Source organism: Gobio gobio (genome assembly GCF_949357685.1).
Source record: "Gobio gobio genome assembly, chromosome: 7".
NCBI lineage: Eukaryota > Metazoa > Chordata > Actinopteri > Cypriniformes > Gobionidae > Gobio > Gobio gobio.
The window spans coordinates 47,826,054-47,845,795 of NC_137103.1; the positions used below are offsets into that span (position 1 = coordinate 47,826,054).

Genomic DNA, 19,742 nt, shown 5'->3' on the forward strand with positions numbered 1-19,742 from the left:
AATCACAACAACAAATTAGTTGGCATGCACTGTGAGAATTAATTTGTGTGTCACCTTTAACAGATCCACCTCAATTGTTTGAAGGCATTTGACACTTTTCATGATTTTTCATTTTCTTTGCAAATTACACTTGGATAGATGAAGGTATTTGTACAGCAAAAGTTACACGTCACCTTTAACTACTCCCACACAATATTACACTCTCATAAAAATTTACTTTTAGCTTGTCATTGGAGCAGTACCCTCACACCTTTGCATCATATCTACCCTTGGGTGCATATTAGTATCTTAAGGCAATAATATGACCCCCTTAGGTCCTAATATGCACTCTGATTTGATATGGGACAACGTTGTACCTTTAGGGTACTGCCCCAATGGCAAGCTGTTGCACTTCGTACTTTTTACTATATATTTTTTTCTCTGATAGTGTTTTTAAGAACAGAAACAGAATCATTCGTAAAACAGGAAGTGTTTTTGGTTTTTTGGGTTTCCGTTGTGAGAACGGAAAACATGCCCAAGTGCTCCTTATAGAGAAGAACAGTTTGACAGACCTACCTCGTAAACAACCATTTTGCCCTTAAAAATGGCCATTAGGTGCATGGGTTCCTTTCCCATGGGAACGCGGACCTGCACCGGTTCTCCATTGTACTTCTGGTCCAGAATCACAGCCTGATATGCAGAGGCTGTCAGCTCTGCTGTGCTTGCATGGCGGCCCTAAAATGTTATCAACAGAAATGTTTCTATTTGCACAGTATTTCGGGAAAATAGCATTGGTTGTGTTGTCATTAAATGCTGGTTACTATGGGTCGAGGTTTGTGCAGCATTGAAAACTGAATTGACAATACCTTTTAAATTCCTGAATTTTAAATGAATTTATAATGTGACTATATATAATTACTATAATACTATAATTCAAATGTGAATGTAAGAAAGTGGAATTAAAATGTAATTGAAATTCAAAGAAATTTGTAATTTAATAACTGTAATTTATATCTAAAGAATAAAAAAAGTTATTTGTAGAGGCAAACTTTGAATGTCGGCTGAACAAAGTTTGGAAAAAGTTTAAAAAGCCATATATAGATTAAAAGGGAATAAAATCTTTAGTTCTAAATTTTGCAGAACCCCTGCAGTTATTAAGAGAGGTACACTGTAAAAAAAATCAGGTCTCCAATTGAACATTTTCAAGTGACCGATCACATCAAAATTTTTCAGTTGGCCAAATTGAATTTCTGTGAATTGATGCAATTTAATTCACAGAAATTCAATTTGGCAAACTAAAAAATTTTGATGTGATCGGTCACTTGAAAATGTTCAATTGGAGACCTGATTTTTTTTTACAGTGTACACTACCATTAAAAGTTTTATCAGTCAATAAATGAATGCTTGTATTCAGCAAGGATGAACTGAGTTGATCAAAAGTGACAGTGAAGAAATTTATAATGTTGCTAAATATTTAAACTTTAAATAAATGCTATTCTTTTGAACTTTCTATTAATTAAAAAGTATTTAAGGCTTCCACAAACGTATTAAGCAGCACAAATGTTTTCAGCATTTATAATAATAAGAAATGTTTATTGGAATGATTTCTGAAGGATCATGTGACACTGACTGGAGTAATGGCTGCTATTTTTTTTATTAAATTTTAAAACATTCAAAGAGAAAATAGTTATTTTAAATTGTTCTAATAATATTTCACAATATGTCTCGGTTACACTGTAAAAAAAAAAATCAGGTCTCCAACTGAAAATGTTCTAGTGACTGATCACATCTACATTTTTTAGTTGGCCAAATTGAATTTCAGTGAATTAAATTGCATCAATTCACAGAAATTCAATTTGGCCAACTGAAAAATTTAGATGTGATCGGTCACTAGAAAATTTTCAATTGGAGACCTGATTGTTTTTTACAGTGTACGTATGTAACAGTCATTCCCTGAAGGAGAGAAGGAAGACATTAGGTCGACGTCACAACGTATTGGGATTCCAATACATTGGTGACTTCGACTTACGTCGAACATGACCGACTGAAAGGGAATTACTGTTGTTGTTTTTTTTATTAAAGCCTTAATTGGTTAACATTAAAAAAATATTACCAACCCCAAACTTTTGAAAGGTAGTGTACAGGGAGTGAGTAAATGAGGGAGGAAGATACACCTACTTGCCACATGTACAGAATGTAGTATAGTTTACTGCTGACTTCATATTTGTAGAGAATAAGGTAACAGTCCCCACCGTAGAAGTGGCCGAGCCACTTCCTTTCCACAGGGACAGGCTCATTGTCCTCAATCCTCCATACCTGAGGGATGAACATACTCATGTAATCAGTTATGTTTCACTAAGATGCATGAAAGGCAATGAAAGGTCATTTCACTGACCTCGGCTTCGCCTGTCCCATCATCCGGCATTTTCTGCTGTGCAGCCAAGTCCGGTCTGGCATGCATAGAGGTGGCGTCAAACTTGACTTGCTCAACCTTGGCTACAGAAAGCAATCATAAAATTAATAAAGTCAGAGTCATGTAGAATAAGATAAGATCTCTAAGTGGGTGTTTATACAGGATGCATTCTTGTGCTTTGTCTGCTATTCTTTTAGGGTTGGCCTATGTACACAGGCATTTTAAACATGGTAAATGGACTGCGCTTTATATAACGCTTTCAACAGACCTGAGAACACATCCTGTATAAATGCTGCCTTATTCTTAAATAGATGTCCTTCTGCATTTCGGCAGTGCGACAACTAAAAGTAGTGACTTCTGTTTTTACCAGTGCTTCAGCTTCTTTTGTAGTGTTCTTTAGTGTCGGTCTTTACACTAGTACACCATGCTCACCTATTTTCCCTGCACTGTGTGAGGTGCCCATTCCAACTGTCTGTCCCTTTTCTGTCCACTTCTGGAAGAGTTGCTTGAACACTGATGATTCTGCTCCTTCGCTCACGGTCTCTACATTGGTGGATGCAGGATATGCTTTTGCCTTTATGTAGGCCTATAACAGTAGAACATTAAGTAAGATGAAGTGTTTCTTTAACAAAAATCTTTGGTGCAATATACTAGGCTAAGATTAGAAATATTGGGCCTTGTTCCCTTGTTCCAGAACCTGTCGTCATCGTTTTTTATTTTGAACTTATATTCAAAAAAGATTTTCGCAATTTAATTAATTGCATAATTCCATCAAATTGAAGGGAGTAATCATTACTTAATTTAATTGAATAATTAAAAAATCCTTAATCAAAGGATTATTTAAGGATTATTCAATTCGATTTGATGGAATTTTGCTGTCAATTCAATTGTGTAAATCGTTTTTGAATGTAAATTCAAAATAAAAAATGATGACCACAGATTCTGGATTTTAAAAAAAATTCTGCACACATAAGAACAAGAACATGGCAGAGTATACCTATTTTTAATGTATACCTGTCCAAATACCCACACTTGCGGTCTTGGCCACTTCAGAGCGCATCCACGCAAAAGGAAGTAAGTGCGCAAGACTGTCCCATGTCTAAAAAACGCCAAAGCGCAGTGCCCTGAACGCGCACTAAACCCACACTTCCCCTTCACAACCCCTTCGGAGCGGTATTTGAGGCGAAGCGTAACCCATTATGCATCATGTTCGTAAACTCATGTGCCCCGAAATCGCGAGAAGTCGAGGAAAACATTCCACTGCAAGTTAAATTAATTAGATATTACATATAATTTGGTGGTAAAACATTGCAAGTACAAGTGTTACACATTTTATTGGTGCAAAATGAGCAGGCTATGTGTATGTTGTACAACATTTGCAACTGCTTTTTATAACTTAACAATTTTTTTATATTTTTGTTCTGTTTGACTACTGAACAGACATTTAGAAGTTTATTTTAAAATGCAAAGTAATGAAAATCAAAATAAAGCTCTGTAAAGGCTTGACTTTTGCAGTGTCCCATCGGGTGATCAAACGTTCTTAACACACTTGCTGTCTTCACGCCTACTTGGACACATGAGCCAAATAGAGGAAATACGTCATGCAAGTTGACAAGAGCAAAGACTGCAAGTGTGGGTATTTGGACAGGCCCAACGACTTGCCTTTTAAGGACTTGTAGAATCAATGATTTCTGCATGACAGCATTCGCCCACAGGTTGCACAAATACGTGGGTATACACAGTTGGTAAAAAAAATTATATTTGATTACTGCTTCATTGGTGTATTCACGTGGTTTGGACTCACCTCTGCTTTCTTCAGAGACTCTGCCCTTTCAGTTTTTGATGCCTTTTTGCCCTTCCAGATAAAGATCTTTATTCCGCCTTGATCCAGCAGATAGCAGTCCTGCCACAGGAATCAGATTTGAGATTTAATTTCTACTCAATTTGCTTTGCATCATGCATAAAACTTGCTCGTTTCTTCTGGGTGTTTGTGTGTGTCCTACTTCTCCATTTCAAGTCAACATCAAATCAGATTTGATCAGTTTGACCAGATCAAACTGTGTAGTGAGCATGACTGTGTTTTGTCTTATCTTAATACGCATCCATTACTGTAGGCTTATATGTTATGCTGATGCGGACCACCCCTTATCATGGGCTCACTCTTTTATGATCCTAACTATTTCAAGACACATGTCCCTCCCAGCTGTGATCAATAAAATGCACGTGTGCACTTTGACATAGGTGTAAGGGTGATATTTGACTATATATTCACACATCACTGGATCTTATATGCTATCAACTTGGCCTTTATACAGAATTGCGTTATGCTGTGGTGTATTTAGGTTGGCCGAGAGGCCAGGGTTAGTCACACCTCAGTTTTCAGTAGGTCTTGTGTGAGTGGTTTCACTGCCACCTCCTGCACTACAAGGTTTCCCTCAGCATCTGAAATACTTTTCACACAAGATTGTTTTAGTTGCAGCGCATCTTTTTCAACACAATAATGCAGCAAGACTTTACTTAGAATAGTTTCAAATTTAACTCACTGAAAGAGTTTAATGGCAGTCTTCAGTTTCTCATCAACAACCTTATCTGGGATGGCATCTTTGATCTCTTTTCTCTCCCCCAATGCCTGCTTCATCATTTTCATGGCTTCTTCAGAAGATTTCTCATCATCTCCTTCCACTACAGTCACTTGTGCTCGGCCACCTCTCTCTCGGTCACGAATGTCTTTTGCCAGGTTCATTCCCTATAAAAAAAAAAAACCTTCAGTAAACTTGCTCTGCATATATGGTCATATAAACCTTCAGCATCAAGAGTGTGATTCTTTACTTTGCTAAATTGGGCTTTTTTGCATGGCAAATCAATTCTAATGGTTTACCCTTAACCTCTCCATTCGGTTACTCTTGGGTCCATTCCACTGAATAATCAGGCTCCCCAGGTCCAGCAGGAACACATCACCTTTATTAAAGCTGTTCCAGCTCATATCCACCTGAACACAGAGAGATTGAGCCTGATTATTTACACTATTTTGGGTAAATCAGCTTACTTTTAACCAGTGTTGCATGGGGATAACGCATTACAAGTAACGCGAGTTATGTAATCAGATTACTTTTTCCAAGTAACTAGTAAAGTGACACTACTTTTAAATGTACAACAAAATATATGAGTTATTTTTTCAACGTTACTTTGTTTTCCAATTTATTGACTGACACTTTTCCTGTCCCCATCTTAAGATACATCAGGAGTAAGGTGAAGAAGCTTTGTGCGCTGTGTGAACATGATGGTTATTGTAGTTCTAGACTAAATGTGAGCATGCATTTACTCATCTCACTTGCACTAAAATAGATTCAGTATTCCTTAAAATGAATAAAAACAGTTAAATGCTGGCACGATCACCAGTGAGAGTGCCCCGTGATTACCACCAGAAGGCACTCCACCCTGGACTGTCATTCCATCAAAGACTATATTACCCATTATCCTTTGCCCGGACTCATCAGCACTCATTGTTTACACCTGTGTCTCATTTACCACATTACCTCTGCCTATGTCTAGCCTGTTCTCCCTGTCATTCACTGCGAAGTCTTGTATGTTGCTACACTGCATCGCTGAGCGGGTTCCTGGTTCCTGGTTCATGTCTCTTGGTTTTTGGGATTTATTGCCTGTTTTTGGATTACCCGTTTGCCTTTGTTCCCAGCCTTGTGTGTTTGTTTGTACTGCCTGCCTGTGTTTGGACCTGTTGCCTTTACCTTGAATTACGTATCTGGATTGTCCCTCTAAGAAAGCTGCATTTGGATCCTCAACCTTTTAAGTCTCCGAGCAGTACGTAACAAATGCAAACATGCAATAATTAAATATGTTATAATTAGGGCTGGACAATAATTCGCAATTAAACTGCACACAATTTGGCGAAGGCTGTGATTATTTAATGCTCAGCTTCTCAGTGAAGCACTGCTGTCATATATGCTGCTCCATCTGCAAAAATATACTTTGATGTATTTAATATCACTTTATTAATCAATATCTTTGCTGCTGACCTTCGATGATCCAATGTAACCATACTAATAAGCAAAATGACTTTAGTTAAACATAAAAATTTGTGTTACTTTTTTAGTTTTTTATTGCTGAAGTAAGAGAGCTGAACTTTCTGCATGCATCCTATTCCTCTTCAATCCAGAAGTAATTAAAAAAACAAGCAAGCACTGCTCAGGAGAGAAAAAGTAACGTAACGCATTACTTTTCATAAAAAGTAACGCAATTAGTTTTTTGGGAGTAACGCAACAATGTAATGCATTACTTTTAAAAGTAACTTTTGTCAACACTGCTTATAACTGCCTCTCAAGCTGGGAGAAGACATAGGGCCAGATTTACTAAACAGGGCAAATTAACGTGAGCGCAATTCCAGAAAAGCGCAGATGGGAGTGGAAAGTGCTGCATGTGATCTACTGACGATACACAAATTAAAGAACACAGACGCAGCCGGACTATTTCCATAATGACCAACAATGTTTAGTGTCTTGTTTAAGACATGCTTTCTTGGTCGGTAAATAGTGGTGCAAATTGTAGAGCGCAAATTTGAGTAAATCACCTTACATGATTCATTTATTCATCTCCTCCCATACATTTAGCGTCTGAAAGGGAAACTACAAATCAATATGAAATAAACTCAGCGTCATAAATATGTTCATATTTCAGGCATGATGTTGGTGGGTATTTTTTGTGTGGCTAACAAAAAAGAAGTAGTTAAATGTAAAAAAGAAGTAGTTAAATGTCACACAATCTAGGAGGCTTTTTAGACCACTGGTCGGCTTATATTGTTGAAGTGGGTCTGAGTTCCTCTATTGTAATCTGACCGGGGCTATTCTTACCTCTCCGGCAACTACATGCTTATTCCCCTTCACATGCAGCAGTCTGCGAATGTTGTACGTGTTCGTCTCCACTTGTTTCATTCCAGATGCGACTCCTCCTTTTTTGTATCTAGAATAATAATTAACAGCGTGATCAATTGTAATTCATTTTCACTCGCTCAAAGTTTATGACTCCTTGCAGACTGAATGGAAGAAGTCTATTTTTGTAATCTTCCACATTTTTTACTCTTTGTGACTAAGAGACGAGAAGCATTATAATACGAGAAGTTTCTCACAGCCTCTTAAAATAAAGTGGCTCATTTGCAGAACTTACTATTGAAGGAAAATATATGCAAAGTGTATGAAATCACATGATGAATTCATGTCAAACTCCCCTTGAAAATGTCATCTAGACACAATAAACTACAGTAAGGGATGACGAATTTCACCACAAAAACAAAGTATGAAATATATAAAAAAATAAAGTTTGCATAAATAAAATGAAGGGTAGTTTTAGGAACTAGAAGTTTTTTTGCATTTTGACATTGTTTTCAGGACAATGACTCTAATATAACATACACAGGCTACTATTTAAATGGTGAAGCATGAAAAATCTGGAAACATGACACCCAATAATGACAATTCTGTCATTAATTACTCACCCTCATGTCATTTCAAACCCGTAAGACATTAATTTATCTTCGGAACACAAATGGATCTTTTTGATGAAATCTGGGAGCTTTCTGTCCCTCCATTTCCAGTCTACGCAACGACCACTTTCAAGCTCCAGAAAGGTAGTAAAGACATCATAAAAGTAATCGTAGTGATGGGCGCTTTTTAAAAACACTGCTTCATGAAGCTTCAAAACCTTTACGAATCTTTTGATTCGAATCAGTGGTTCGGAGCACATATCAAACTGCCAAAGTCACATAATTTCAGTAAATGAGGCTTCGTTACATCATAACTGTTTGAAAAGTTTCGAAATTTCAATGGTTCACCTCTGTCGTGCGATCTCTATGAACCCATGAATCATTCAGATTCACAGATCACCCCAAGCGGCGAACCATTGAAATTTTTGAAGTGTCTTTGGTTTTTACCTGATCTCTGATCAGTTTTAAACATTTGTAGATGTTTTAATGAGACATTAGTATAATTAAACAGTGAATCATTTTGCAAAGCAATTGGTTCAGTTGATTCATAGCTTTGAAAAGCTTAGTTTCTCCCATCACTAAGTAATCCATGTGACTCCAGTGGTTTAACCTCAATTTTATGAAGCGACACGAGTGCTTTGTTTGTTTGGAGATAAAAATTTTGTAAAGAAAGTGGCAAATTATGTTTTTTTGTGCAAACAAAGTACTCGCATCACTTCATAAAATTGAGGTTAAACTACTGGAGTCACATGGACAGACCCTTTAAATCCTGTAAGATGCGAGGTGGGGCCTCCATGGAGAAGCCTTGTTTGTTCTGCACATCCCACAGATGCTCGACTGGATTGAGATCTGGGGAGTTTGGAGGCCAAGTCAACACCTCAAACTCGTTGTTGTGCCCCTCAAACCATTCCTGAACCATTTTTGCTTTGTGGCAGGGCACATTATCCTGCTGAAATAGGCCACAGTCACCAGGGAATACTGTTTCCATGAAAGGGTGTACATGGTCTGCAACAATGCTTAGGTAGGTGGTACGTGTCAAAGTAACATCCACATGGTTGGCAGGATCCAATGTTTCCAAGCAGAACATTGCCCAAAGCATCACACTGCCTCCGCCGGCTTTTCTTCTTCCCATAGTGCATCCTGGTGCCATGTGTTCCCCAGGTAAGCGGTGCACACGCTCCCGGCCATCCATGTGATGTGAAAGAAAACATGATTCATCAGACCAGGCTACCTTCTTCCATTGCTCTGTGGTATGCAGCCACATACGGTGATGCACTGTGGATTCTGACACCTTTCTATAAGAACCAGCATTAACCTCTTGAGCAATTTGAGTTACAGTAGCTCGTTTGATCGGACCACACGCGCCAGCCTTCACTCCCCACTGCGTCAATGAGCCTTGGACGCCCATGACGCCGGTTCACCACTGTTTCTTCCTTGGACCACTTTTGATAGATATTCTGACCACTGCAGACTGGGAACACCCCACAAGAGCTGCAGTTTTGGAGATACTCCAAACCAGTCGTCTAGCCATCAAACTCGCTCAAATCCTTATGCTTGGCCGTTTTTCCTGATTAACACATCAACTTTGAGGGCAAAATGTCCCCTTACTGCCTAATATATCCCACCCACTAACAGGTGCAGTGATGAAGAGATAATCATCGTTATTCACTTCACCGCATAATGTTATGCCTGATCGATGTATATACAAATAGTAAATGAGGGAACTACACAGAAACCGCTGAATGGAGATGAACTAATCAGAAACCATAGAAACAAACGAGAACTTATATAGAGACAGAAAATGAACTAAACTGAACTTAAGTGTGACAGGAGGGACAGAAAGCTCTCAGATTTCATTATATTAAAAATCTTCACTTGTGTTCCAAAGATGAACATGAATGGTGAATAATCAATGACAGAACTAACCTTCAAAGGTCAAAATGCAGGTTATTTATATTATTTATTAGTCACAAATCCTAATGGTCCTAAATGTAAAATAATTTGATCAAAATAAAATCTTATTATTATTACAATCCCTATTATTTTGATTAGATTCTTCCAAGTTAATCATGTTTTGATTAGATTTATCCAAGATGGCTTACACAATGCCCTGTTTGAAGTATCCTTGGAAGGTGGCGCTCTCGTGTCCCTGGGCCTCACGATGCTGCACGGCAACGCCCCCTAGGTGGTCATCCATCTGTGTGGTGTATATCGCTGCTGCTCCCTGCTCATCCTGGGAGGTGGACTTGCCCATCCAATAATGAATATCATAGGAGTAGTTGTTGCTCGTCTTGTGAGTCTGAAAATTATTATTTTTGTGTGTGTGTGTGTGTGTGTGTGTGTGTGTGTGTGTGTGTGTGTGTGTGCAATCATTCGTTCATTAATATGGTTATCAGCTCAAACACACTTAAATTAATTATAGGGCACTTAGTGCTGATACTTACGTAGAGTATTACATAGCTGTCTCCCTCAAAAAACTGTCCGTGTGTTTTAGATGGACAGGGCACGAGCTGCATGTTCTGACCATTGATTAAACAAAAGTCTGATTAGTGATTTGCTAAAGATGTCAGATATTGAATCCACTGATTTGACAAAGTAGCAGTGCTGTCTATCATTTCTTCTTACCTCCACTCTCCATATCTGAAGTCCTGGTGTAGTTTTATTGAGGACTTTGGGAACATCGGTCTTGACTTCGTCCTGTGGCATGGTGCCAGCTTAAGTCTCAGCGAAAAATACCTGGAAGAGAGAAAAAGGGAGGGTTGGATTGGAATTACTTGAATTCAGTGAGACTAAATGTTTCCTAGCATACTGTGTATGATTTCCTCATAAATGTGTGTATGCATGTAAACAGCAACAAGCTGTTTACATATACATTTTCTTGTATACCCTTTGTCCTTGATCTAACCCCACCATATAGCAAAGTATAGTAAAAATTACAGTTCCCAATGAAAAGAAAATTGTCACTATTTTTTTTGTTGTTAAAAAACATGCTGTATTTGATATTATAGTACATTGTCTTGCAGGAAGGAAAGATTTCCAATGAATTACTTTTTATTTTATTTTACTAATAATGAAATATGTTTATCCCACAAAGCTTGTGCTTTTGTTTTTTTTATGGCCATGGTCTCTATAAATGCTTGTTTAATGATTTATTTCCTGTTAGGTTTCTTCAGTGTCATTCAAAGGCAAAGGAGGGTGTGTCCTAAACAAGAGTCAATGCACTTTAGTTTATCATGCATTAGTAAACCAAGCTACAGTTTAAACCTTCTGGCGGAAGAATGATATCAGACGCCCCTCGGAAAGGAAATGAAAGCCTCATGTCATATATCATGCAAATCTGTAGTAAAAACACTACGCCTCCTCATAGGGCAGTTATCATTAAGTGTGGCTGAGATGTCAGGGTGTGATCAAGCCCGAGTTTATCTGCTGAAGTGAGCACATAGTTCCAAACCTGTTAACTGCAACAACAAAACTTTCTTAACCAGTGTGTCGGTCTTGTTTTCCATATAAATATCCGTATAATAAGATACATTTACTGGAAAAGGAAAACGGTTTAAGAGGACATCCGGACCCACTTTATATTAGGTGGCCTTAACTACTATGTACTTACATTTAAATTAATAACTTGATACAATACACTTATTGTGAACATGCATTTTTTTACATTGTACTTACATTTTAAAAATTACCTGCATGTAATTACATCCATCTGTAATTAATTTCTGTTGTTACATTTGTAATTATACTTTTGACACTTCCCTTACACCTAACCCTTAAACTGACCCATACCACCACACCTGCCCTTAACTTTACCCGTATCCCACCTCAATATCAGCAAAAATGTTGTGCAATACAATATGAGCACAATAAGTAAATTGTACACCGTAAAAAAAGAAAGTTAACATAACTTAAAATTCCAAACTTAAAAAAAATCCAACTTAAAATTGTAAGGCAAATTGCTGCACAGCTTTTTTGAGTTTACTCAACTTTTAAACAAAGTAGTTCACAGAGTAAGGTCACATGTCTCCAAATGTAAGATCTTTTGTTCAGCTGATTGAGCTTTTATATATTTTTTTTATGTCACCATCATGGTGATCAGTGTTTTCTTCAGTTGGGCAGTTTGACGACTTTTTAATGTTACACTGTAAAAAATATTTAAAAGCAAGTTACCTGGTTGCCTTCAAATTTTGAGTTCATTGAAATAAAAAAACTTAATTTACTTAAATATATGTAACACGATATAATCTACTAAGTAATGTTAAGTTAACACAACTTGCACATATTTGCATGTTACATATATTTTTAAGTAAAGAATGTTGAGTGAACTCAAATATTTAAGTACATATAACAAAGGTTTTCTTGCTAATTTTAAGTAAAATTATTCCAAGTTGGGTTTACTTAAAAAGTGTGATGCAAAAATGGTGCATATATATTTTAAGTAAATCCAACACATAAATTTTACCAGTGTATTTACTGTTTCATCCTTTCCGGCCCCACTTTAAAGTTTAATTTAAGTACTCTTTAGTTTCTTTTAGTCTTTTTAGCTGTTTTGGCTATTATTTTTCCCTTTTTTTTCAAAGTATAAACCTCACTAAAAATATTTAGGTTTGTTTTGTGAGTTTTATTCATTAAATGTGGAATTAAAAAAAAGAGTATTCAAGAGTATTTAGAGTATTCACAATATATTATTGGCGTATAAAATGAAATAAAAACAGGCTTCATTTTTATGCAAAATATTTCTTTAATTTTAATGTATTAAATAATGTTTTTTTTTTACTTTAAAGATATATTATCTGAAAACAAATCTAAATGCTAAATATTTTTAGTATCTTTTTTTAATGGATATTTAAATATTTTACTGAAAAACATACAAAATACTGATTAGAACAGAACTGGCTATTGATTTAATCAGGACAGATTTAATTTTATAATTTAACGATAAAGATTCCAATCATTTTTGTAACGTTATCTAATCTACTTTTATTTATTATATGAATATTTTTTTACATTGGCCCAGGTAACACACGATTATTATGTTCTAAAGGAAGTTGTACATGGTTTATGATAGTCAGGGGACTGTAAAAATTTGATTATATTGCGTTTGCTTTGTCTTTTGTTTTGTGCATACTACCCCTCTGTTTAATATACTGCAAACTATGTGGCTAGCAAGGTATAGTCTCTGTTTCAAAGCCATAGCTTCTCATGTTAAATTATCAACCAAATCCTCTCTATCCTTCCACTATCTCTATCCTCATTTACACATCCTGGTTCCACTGATTTAAAAAACCTGCCATTGCTTGATTGCTATCATCTGTTTCCGGACAACTGCATTTCTGTGGTGTTGTGTTTAACAAATGAGGCAGAAAGCTACTATCAGATCATGTGGGGTCATCGCACCTGAACCCAAACGCTATTGTAATGTGATGTTTATTAATCATCACAATATCTGCAAGCAATCACATCATCACCGCATGGCACAAGCTGATTGGCCTCCGCTGATCCTGCAGCCAATAAGATTGCTTGCTCAACATTTAAATCTGGTTTCGTTTTTGCAAGGCTAATCCCGCAGCGGGGTTATCCACCTCCCCAGCTCCACCTGCCTAAATCTGCTACAGGATATATGTATGTCTATTTATGCTGCAGCAGCATATCTTACATAGCTTTTAGCACTAGCAAGTCCATGCTTGCTCTGCAACAGCAACAATTATCAGCATCAGCAGCGTAGCAGAAATAGGGCGTAAACATATACTTGGCACAAGTGTTTTTTGCTAGTTTCAGCCTGACGCAGTTATCATTTTCATGTCCAGCACCACGTTGTTTAAATAGCAAATGCATTTGTGCGCCCATTTGTTCGCCCATGGGCGTGCTGGTCTGAAAACGAGGTGTTCAGGCACATTGTAGCATTAAATAATGTTCAGTCTTTCCGCTCACAAATTCCGCCATGTAAATAGCGAATCCGCAATGGTGCAAGCGCAACTGGCTTTTAAAGGGAATGGGAGATGAGGCTGATTGGTTTATTGCACGTTACGTGGAATAGGGATAACCCTTTTAGACCATGCCGACCATTTTTCCCATCGTTAAAATGGCAAAAATGGATTCGGACACGCCCTAAGTGCACTTGTGACCATGCACTCAGATCGTTATAATAGGGCCCTTAGTCCGCCAAGACCAAAAGTCAGATCATGTACAGCGAGCCAGTCATTATCGACAAATATCAGTTTCATATTTTCATAGTTTCATAGTTTCACAGAACATATCCTAAGTTTCATATTTTGATGACATGCATACAGTATACACACCCTTTATGTATCTACACACACACACCCTAGATCATTTTCTGTTTGCATATCCTAAATTTATGAGCTTCCTTATCAACATATTTTTATGTTTGCCTGGTACCTTACAGCATAGATGTTGATATGGTGTGATAATACAGATGACTCAATCTCTCTTGTTTGATTGGATGGTTGGGTTTTATTAGGGGGTTGTATCGCTGTCTCCCATGTGAGCAGATTGCACTGACCCTTAAGTCACTGATCACAAACCTTCTGCCCAGTGCAAAGGTTCATATTTCCTAACTAATTCCTTAAAGTTAAGTTGTTAGTGCAATAATGACTCCTCTCTGCTGTTACAATTACGACAGCGCATCATGAATTATCTGCCCTCCAATATTACTAGATGCGCCGTGTCAGAACAAACAGGAAAGTGTGCAGAGTTTTTATGTAACCGCCCGGTGTTTGATCAGGCCTGACAGTGCTGTGTGTGCATGTCTCATCTCCACCTCCTTCCCTGTAACCTTGATTAATATTCTTCCTCTAAACTGCCCATCACGGCCAATCCAACCTTCTGTTTCAGTCCAAAGCACATCAGATTAAGCAATACAAATGTATAATGTATTAATGTGCACATTGTCAAGTTATTCAAGCATAAAGCCAGGATTTACAATGGACGCTTCTGGTAATTTGCCAAAACATTGACTTCATTTGCTATGAACTTTCACTATGAATAACAGCAAACAAGCTTAAACACCAAACAGACATTTCTATTGCCACTACTAACAATATTAAGAGAAGGACATTTCATGAGGGCATTTTTTTCAAAGAAGGGACGCTCAGAAATAAACTTTTCTCGCTTTAGGAATTGATTCGGTGGAACTTTTTGGGGAATTTGACACATAAATGTGCTGATACTTTATGTCAAATGCTACAAATGAATCACTAAATTGATTCAATAGATGATAGCACTTTATTTTACAGTCCTGTTACCTTATGTAGTTACCTTATATTACCAGCACTTTCTTGGGTAAGTACACTGCAAGTACATGTACTGTAATGCAAAGTGTAACCCAATAGATATTATGAAATATATTTAATATTAGAAGACAGGAATATTTTGTTGCCACCAATGTTAGAAGTGAATCATGATGAATATTTAGGTACAAAAAAATAAGAAGAACTGTTGTATTATTCACCAAATTTACGACTGGTTTTCCTTTTTTCTTCTTTTACAGGGTCAACTTTTACTGTCAACTTGGCTAATGAATCACTTTAATGAGCATCTTCAAAGCTAAAGGTCTTTTCTGCAATGGAAAGAGTGAGAGTAAGAGGAACTCACCTGCCACCGGAGCAATCGAGAAGGACGCAACCAGGTAAAGACAGTTGTGGAGACTGTACAACTCCCTCTCTCTCTCTCTTTCTCTCTCTACTTTACAACCCTTGCACTTTTATCTCTCTCTATGTTCATTCATTCAGGGCCATATATGGCAAGAGCAGGTGATATGCATACAGGTGTGTCATATCTGTAGTTACATGCATGAGGTGTTTATCTCAACCCCCTCCCCAGTAGATGTCTCTGAGCAATAAAGCGAAACAAATGTATTGTTTACCTCTCCACCCCCAGCCCATCTGCTGCTGCACATACTTATCCTTTGCATTTTATTTTATTTACTTGTCCTTCGATGTGTTAAAATGACTGTGTACTACTGTATACAGACCAATTCTTCCTTCTGACCAATGAATTTCTTTTCCCAATAATTTTTCACTCTCAATAAAAAAATATTGATTGAGCATAACAAGAAAAATGGGTAATACTTTATAGTAACTACACGCTATGAAGCATTAGTAAATAGTTAATTCATCCTTTATAAAGCATTAATAGCAATTTAAAAATACAGCTATAAGCGTTTTGTTCTTGATTTATAAGCATATCTGTAATGTCTTTAAAAACTGTCTTTTCTTACTTTATAAATGATCAATTTATCATTTCTAAATTAAGAATTACATTATTTACAAACCAGTTATTTAGGAGTTGTCAGTGGTTCATCAGATCATTTAGAAAGGGTAAGTAAAGGATTAATCAACTATTTAAATGTATTTTTATACATATTATTTAGACGTATAGTAATAGTTACTCAGTGTGTTAATAAATGCTTTATTAACATGTATTTCATGCTTTATAACATAATGCATGATTAATTCAGGTAGTTATAAAACATTTAGTAGTTGTCAGTTAACTATTTCTGTGAGCTCATCTAAAGTGAGGACTATTTTTGCCTTATAAAGGCTCAATTCTCTTCTACTGTTCTCTAATGTTTTAAAGTTAGTACTGTTTTAACACTGCAAAATATTTTATTATATTATTATTGTTTTATCTAAATTGGATTTGTTGTATTTTGGCACTCCTGTAATCCACTGGTACATTTTTATTCAACAATGTTTACACTTTACATAAGTGTATTTTTATATCAGATTGCAGAGGCTTAGTTTCATTTGACTGCAGTTCTGGTTTCTGGCGGTCTACAGGAATATTATTTTCTATGACATTGAAGAGGTTTAATTTTAATTTTATATTGTTACTAGTTGTACAGTCTCCATTTTTGCATTTTTGCATAAATATTTCTATGTGCTATATTCCTCTGTGTTGTGTGTTTCATTTTTTCTGTTCAGAAGAGAACTGAGCCTTTATATCTCCTTTGTTAAAGCGTTACGAGGCATAAATAGTCCTCACTTTAGAGAAGACATTATAGATATGCTTATAAATCAAGAACAAAACATTTGTAGCTGTATTTATAAACTGCTTAGTAATGTCTATTAATGCTTTATAAATGATGAATTAACTATTTGCTACTAATGCTAAATAGCGTGTGGTTATTATAAAGTGTTACCGAAAAAGGATATGCACTATATAAATATACATGTTTTTATATTGTTTTACAGCATTAAGTTTAATAGCTTTGTTTATATAAAAATTAAAAAATATATTTATTTTTTATTTTTTACACAATTCTCTGATATTCCAGGGAGTTCTTTTACAAATTTTTCCAGAGGTGTGTGTATATATATAATAATATAATATATATATATATATATATATATATATATATATATATATATATATATATATATATATATATATATATATATATATATATATATATATATATATATATATATATATATATATATATATATATATATATATAAACACTGAGAAACTGTATGTTTTTTTACTGTCTTTAAATCTAATTTCATCATTTTGATTTCTATATATTCCTGGGAATTCCATGTATTTTGCTTGATTTTCCCCCTGGAGACCCTGCTTACACCTGAAGACATTTCCTAAGTTTACCAAGTGCAGTCTGTATTCTTGTATGCTTGAGCTGGTAGAATTGTATTCCTGGAAGAACAAGACTTTTATTCAAGAAATTCATAAGTTACACATTCCCATTAGTTCTGCATACTACTAATCTGCTCAGAAAAAAACAAATGCATTTACATAGAAGGAGAGGCTCCAAAACCTGAGGTCATATCTACCTATGAGATACTGGCAGTTAGTGAGATGATTCAGCTTATATGATTGTGAAACTTTAAAGGATTTTTCAATCAAAAATGAAAACCCTGTCATAATTCATATAATTCCAAACTTTTATGACGTCTGCCTAACACAAAATAAGATATTTTGATAATTTTTTTTTGTTCAGGTCTGTAATGACATGAGGGTGAGTAAATGATGGCAGGATTTATTTATTTTTTTAACTAGTTTTTTAACTAGTTTTTATGCCAATGCTACAAGTCCTCTTCTAACAGGAATTCCAGACAAACCAAAATAACCCTGATTTGAAGCTTAAATTCAAAGAGTGAGAAAACCTGCTCTAATCCGGACTGGAATGTATTACTGGTTAACTCTTTCGCTTTTGTGGTATTACATGCAACTCATAACCAGTCAAAGTCTGGGAACAACTGACTGAATTAATATTTCTCATGATGTTACAACCCCTTTGACCAAATCTAATGCTGAAATAGAAAAGTAATAGTTCATTTTAATTTTAAATGGAGAACAAAAAGCCTGTCAACATTACTGTTTAAAAAGCATCCCATTATGGTTTAAAAGAAGATACAATGCTAAAATGTAATTTTTTGGGCCTCATAATTCCATATTTCCATTTCTGTTATTTTATCATTTTGATATTCTTACTACAATAATAAAATGTGGAAAATAGTAATAATACATAATGAGTAGGTGTGTCCAAACCTTTGACTGGTAGTTTATCTTAATACTACCAACTCCAAAGTCCATGCATAATTACAGAATCAATCAAGTATGCCATGACAATTGGATAAAAGGTTTCAAAAATAAATGTGCAGTAATTATGTTGAATGTGCTATATGATATAGTTAAAGTTTCTTTGGTAATGGTGAATCTCAGCCAGTTCCTTCAGTACATCGATGTTGTCTATAGCATTAATGTCTTTTCTGTCTTTATTTGGCAAGTGAAGTAGGTTACTAACAAAATGCCCGGGTAATGAACTGACCGGATCTTTTCGAGACTTAAACAGACCATCAAAAGTGGGTTGGTGATTATTAGTGAGATGTACAGTGGCTCTACAGTCACCACTGTTGGTTGTGCTCTGCTCGAGCCCTTGCAGCCAACAGTAGAGCCTTTGTGAATGACATTATGAAGGATGCATCGGAAACAGGGCGAATTGAGAACAAAATTGCTGTGGATTTACTCCTTTATGACTTCCCTTAACCCGAAACACACATTCCACCATAAAATGGCACCACAAAGGAGTTGCACAAGCAATGAAGTTTACATTATAATTCAACTAAACTCCATCAAAAGTCAGTTTTTATAGTTCAAAGTGATTGCCAGAGAATGTTGCCTACCTTCTTTGGGCAGTGTATTTCTGTCCTTGATAGCGAAGAGTTGGGCTCCGCTCCTATCTTTTCACCTCCAGATTGTCTCTAGGTGAACTTCAGCCTCCAGAATGCGGCCGCTCCCCTCTCCTTCCTCAAACTCATTAACCAGCCGCTGCTGCCCGGGGAGAGAGCAGCCAGCCACCAGTGCTTCAGTTCTAACTCACCCTGTTCTCTTACATAATCCAGGACACACGTTAACATGGCGTTAGTTCAGCTCCATGAACCTGCTTTTGTGATTGTGCTGCAGAGTGTGTTAGGCCTCACTGGAGGTTGGGCTTCAACCATGCGCGCTTAAATCCCCCCAAAAAAAATTGTAGGCAGGACGGCATCAAGGCAGGTCCAAATGTTTGCATAACAACATGTCTACAAAGATGCCTCCATCTAGTTTGTTCTTGAGGGCAGCAGAGATGTAGAGGTCTGCTACCCAACCTGAGCCCCACTGGACTCAGAAAACTGTAGGGTTTCTGGTCAGGATTAGTTCTTTTTTTTTCAGATTCAGGTTTATAATTAAAGAAAAATAATTATGCATTTTTTAATTTTGAATATTAATAATTTGTATTAAAAGTATTAAACTGATGTATTTCATATTTTTTATACACTACCATTAAAAAATTTGGGGTGGGTAATATTTTTGAAGGAAGATTCTTATGCTCAAAGA

The 19,742-nt window shown here is 36.2% G+C and overlaps 1 protein-coding gene across 2 annotated transcripts in view; it reads right to left on the reverse strand.

Annotated features, from left to right (window-relative positions):
• The window catches only part of vil1 (villin 1), a 33,168-nt gene extending 13,791 nt beyond the window's left edge, over positions 1 to 19,377 (reverse strand). Inside the window, exons 1-13 of one of the 2 annotated variants that reach the window (XM_079821326.1) lie at positions 19,052 to 19,377; positions 10,512 to 10,622; positions 10,331 to 10,405; positions 9,989 to 10,185; positions 7,258 to 7,366; positions 5,271 to 5,381; positions 4,936 to 5,138; positions 4,764 to 4,842; positions 4,197 to 4,295; positions 2,825 to 2,978; positions 2,375 to 2,475; positions 2,158 to 2,295; positions 556 to 714 (exon numbers count right to left, since the gene is read on the reverse strand). In XM_079821326.1, coding sequence (XP_079677452.1) covers positions 556 to 714; positions 2,158 to 2,295; positions 2,375 to 2,475; positions 2,825 to 2,978; positions 4,197 to 4,295; positions 4,764 to 4,842; positions 4,936 to 5,138; positions 5,271 to 5,381; positions 7,258 to 7,366; positions 9,989 to 10,185; positions 10,331 to 10,405; positions 10,512 to 10,592 — 1,506 coding nt within the window. In that variant the 5' untranslated portion in view covers positions 10,593 to 10,622; positions 19,052 to 19,377. Of the gene's footprint in view, positions 1 to 555; positions 715 to 2,157; positions 2,296 to 2,374; positions 2,476 to 2,824; positions 2,979 to 4,196; positions 4,296 to 4,763; positions 4,843 to 4,935; positions 5,139 to 5,270; positions 5,382 to 7,257; positions 7,367 to 9,988; positions 10,186 to 10,330; positions 10,406 to 10,511; positions 10,623 to 15,500; positions 15,681 to 19,051 lie in introns of those variants that run through there. The other variant, XM_079821327.1, reaches the window with a different exon arrangement.
• Positions 19,378 to 19,742: the final 365 nt, after the last annotated feature.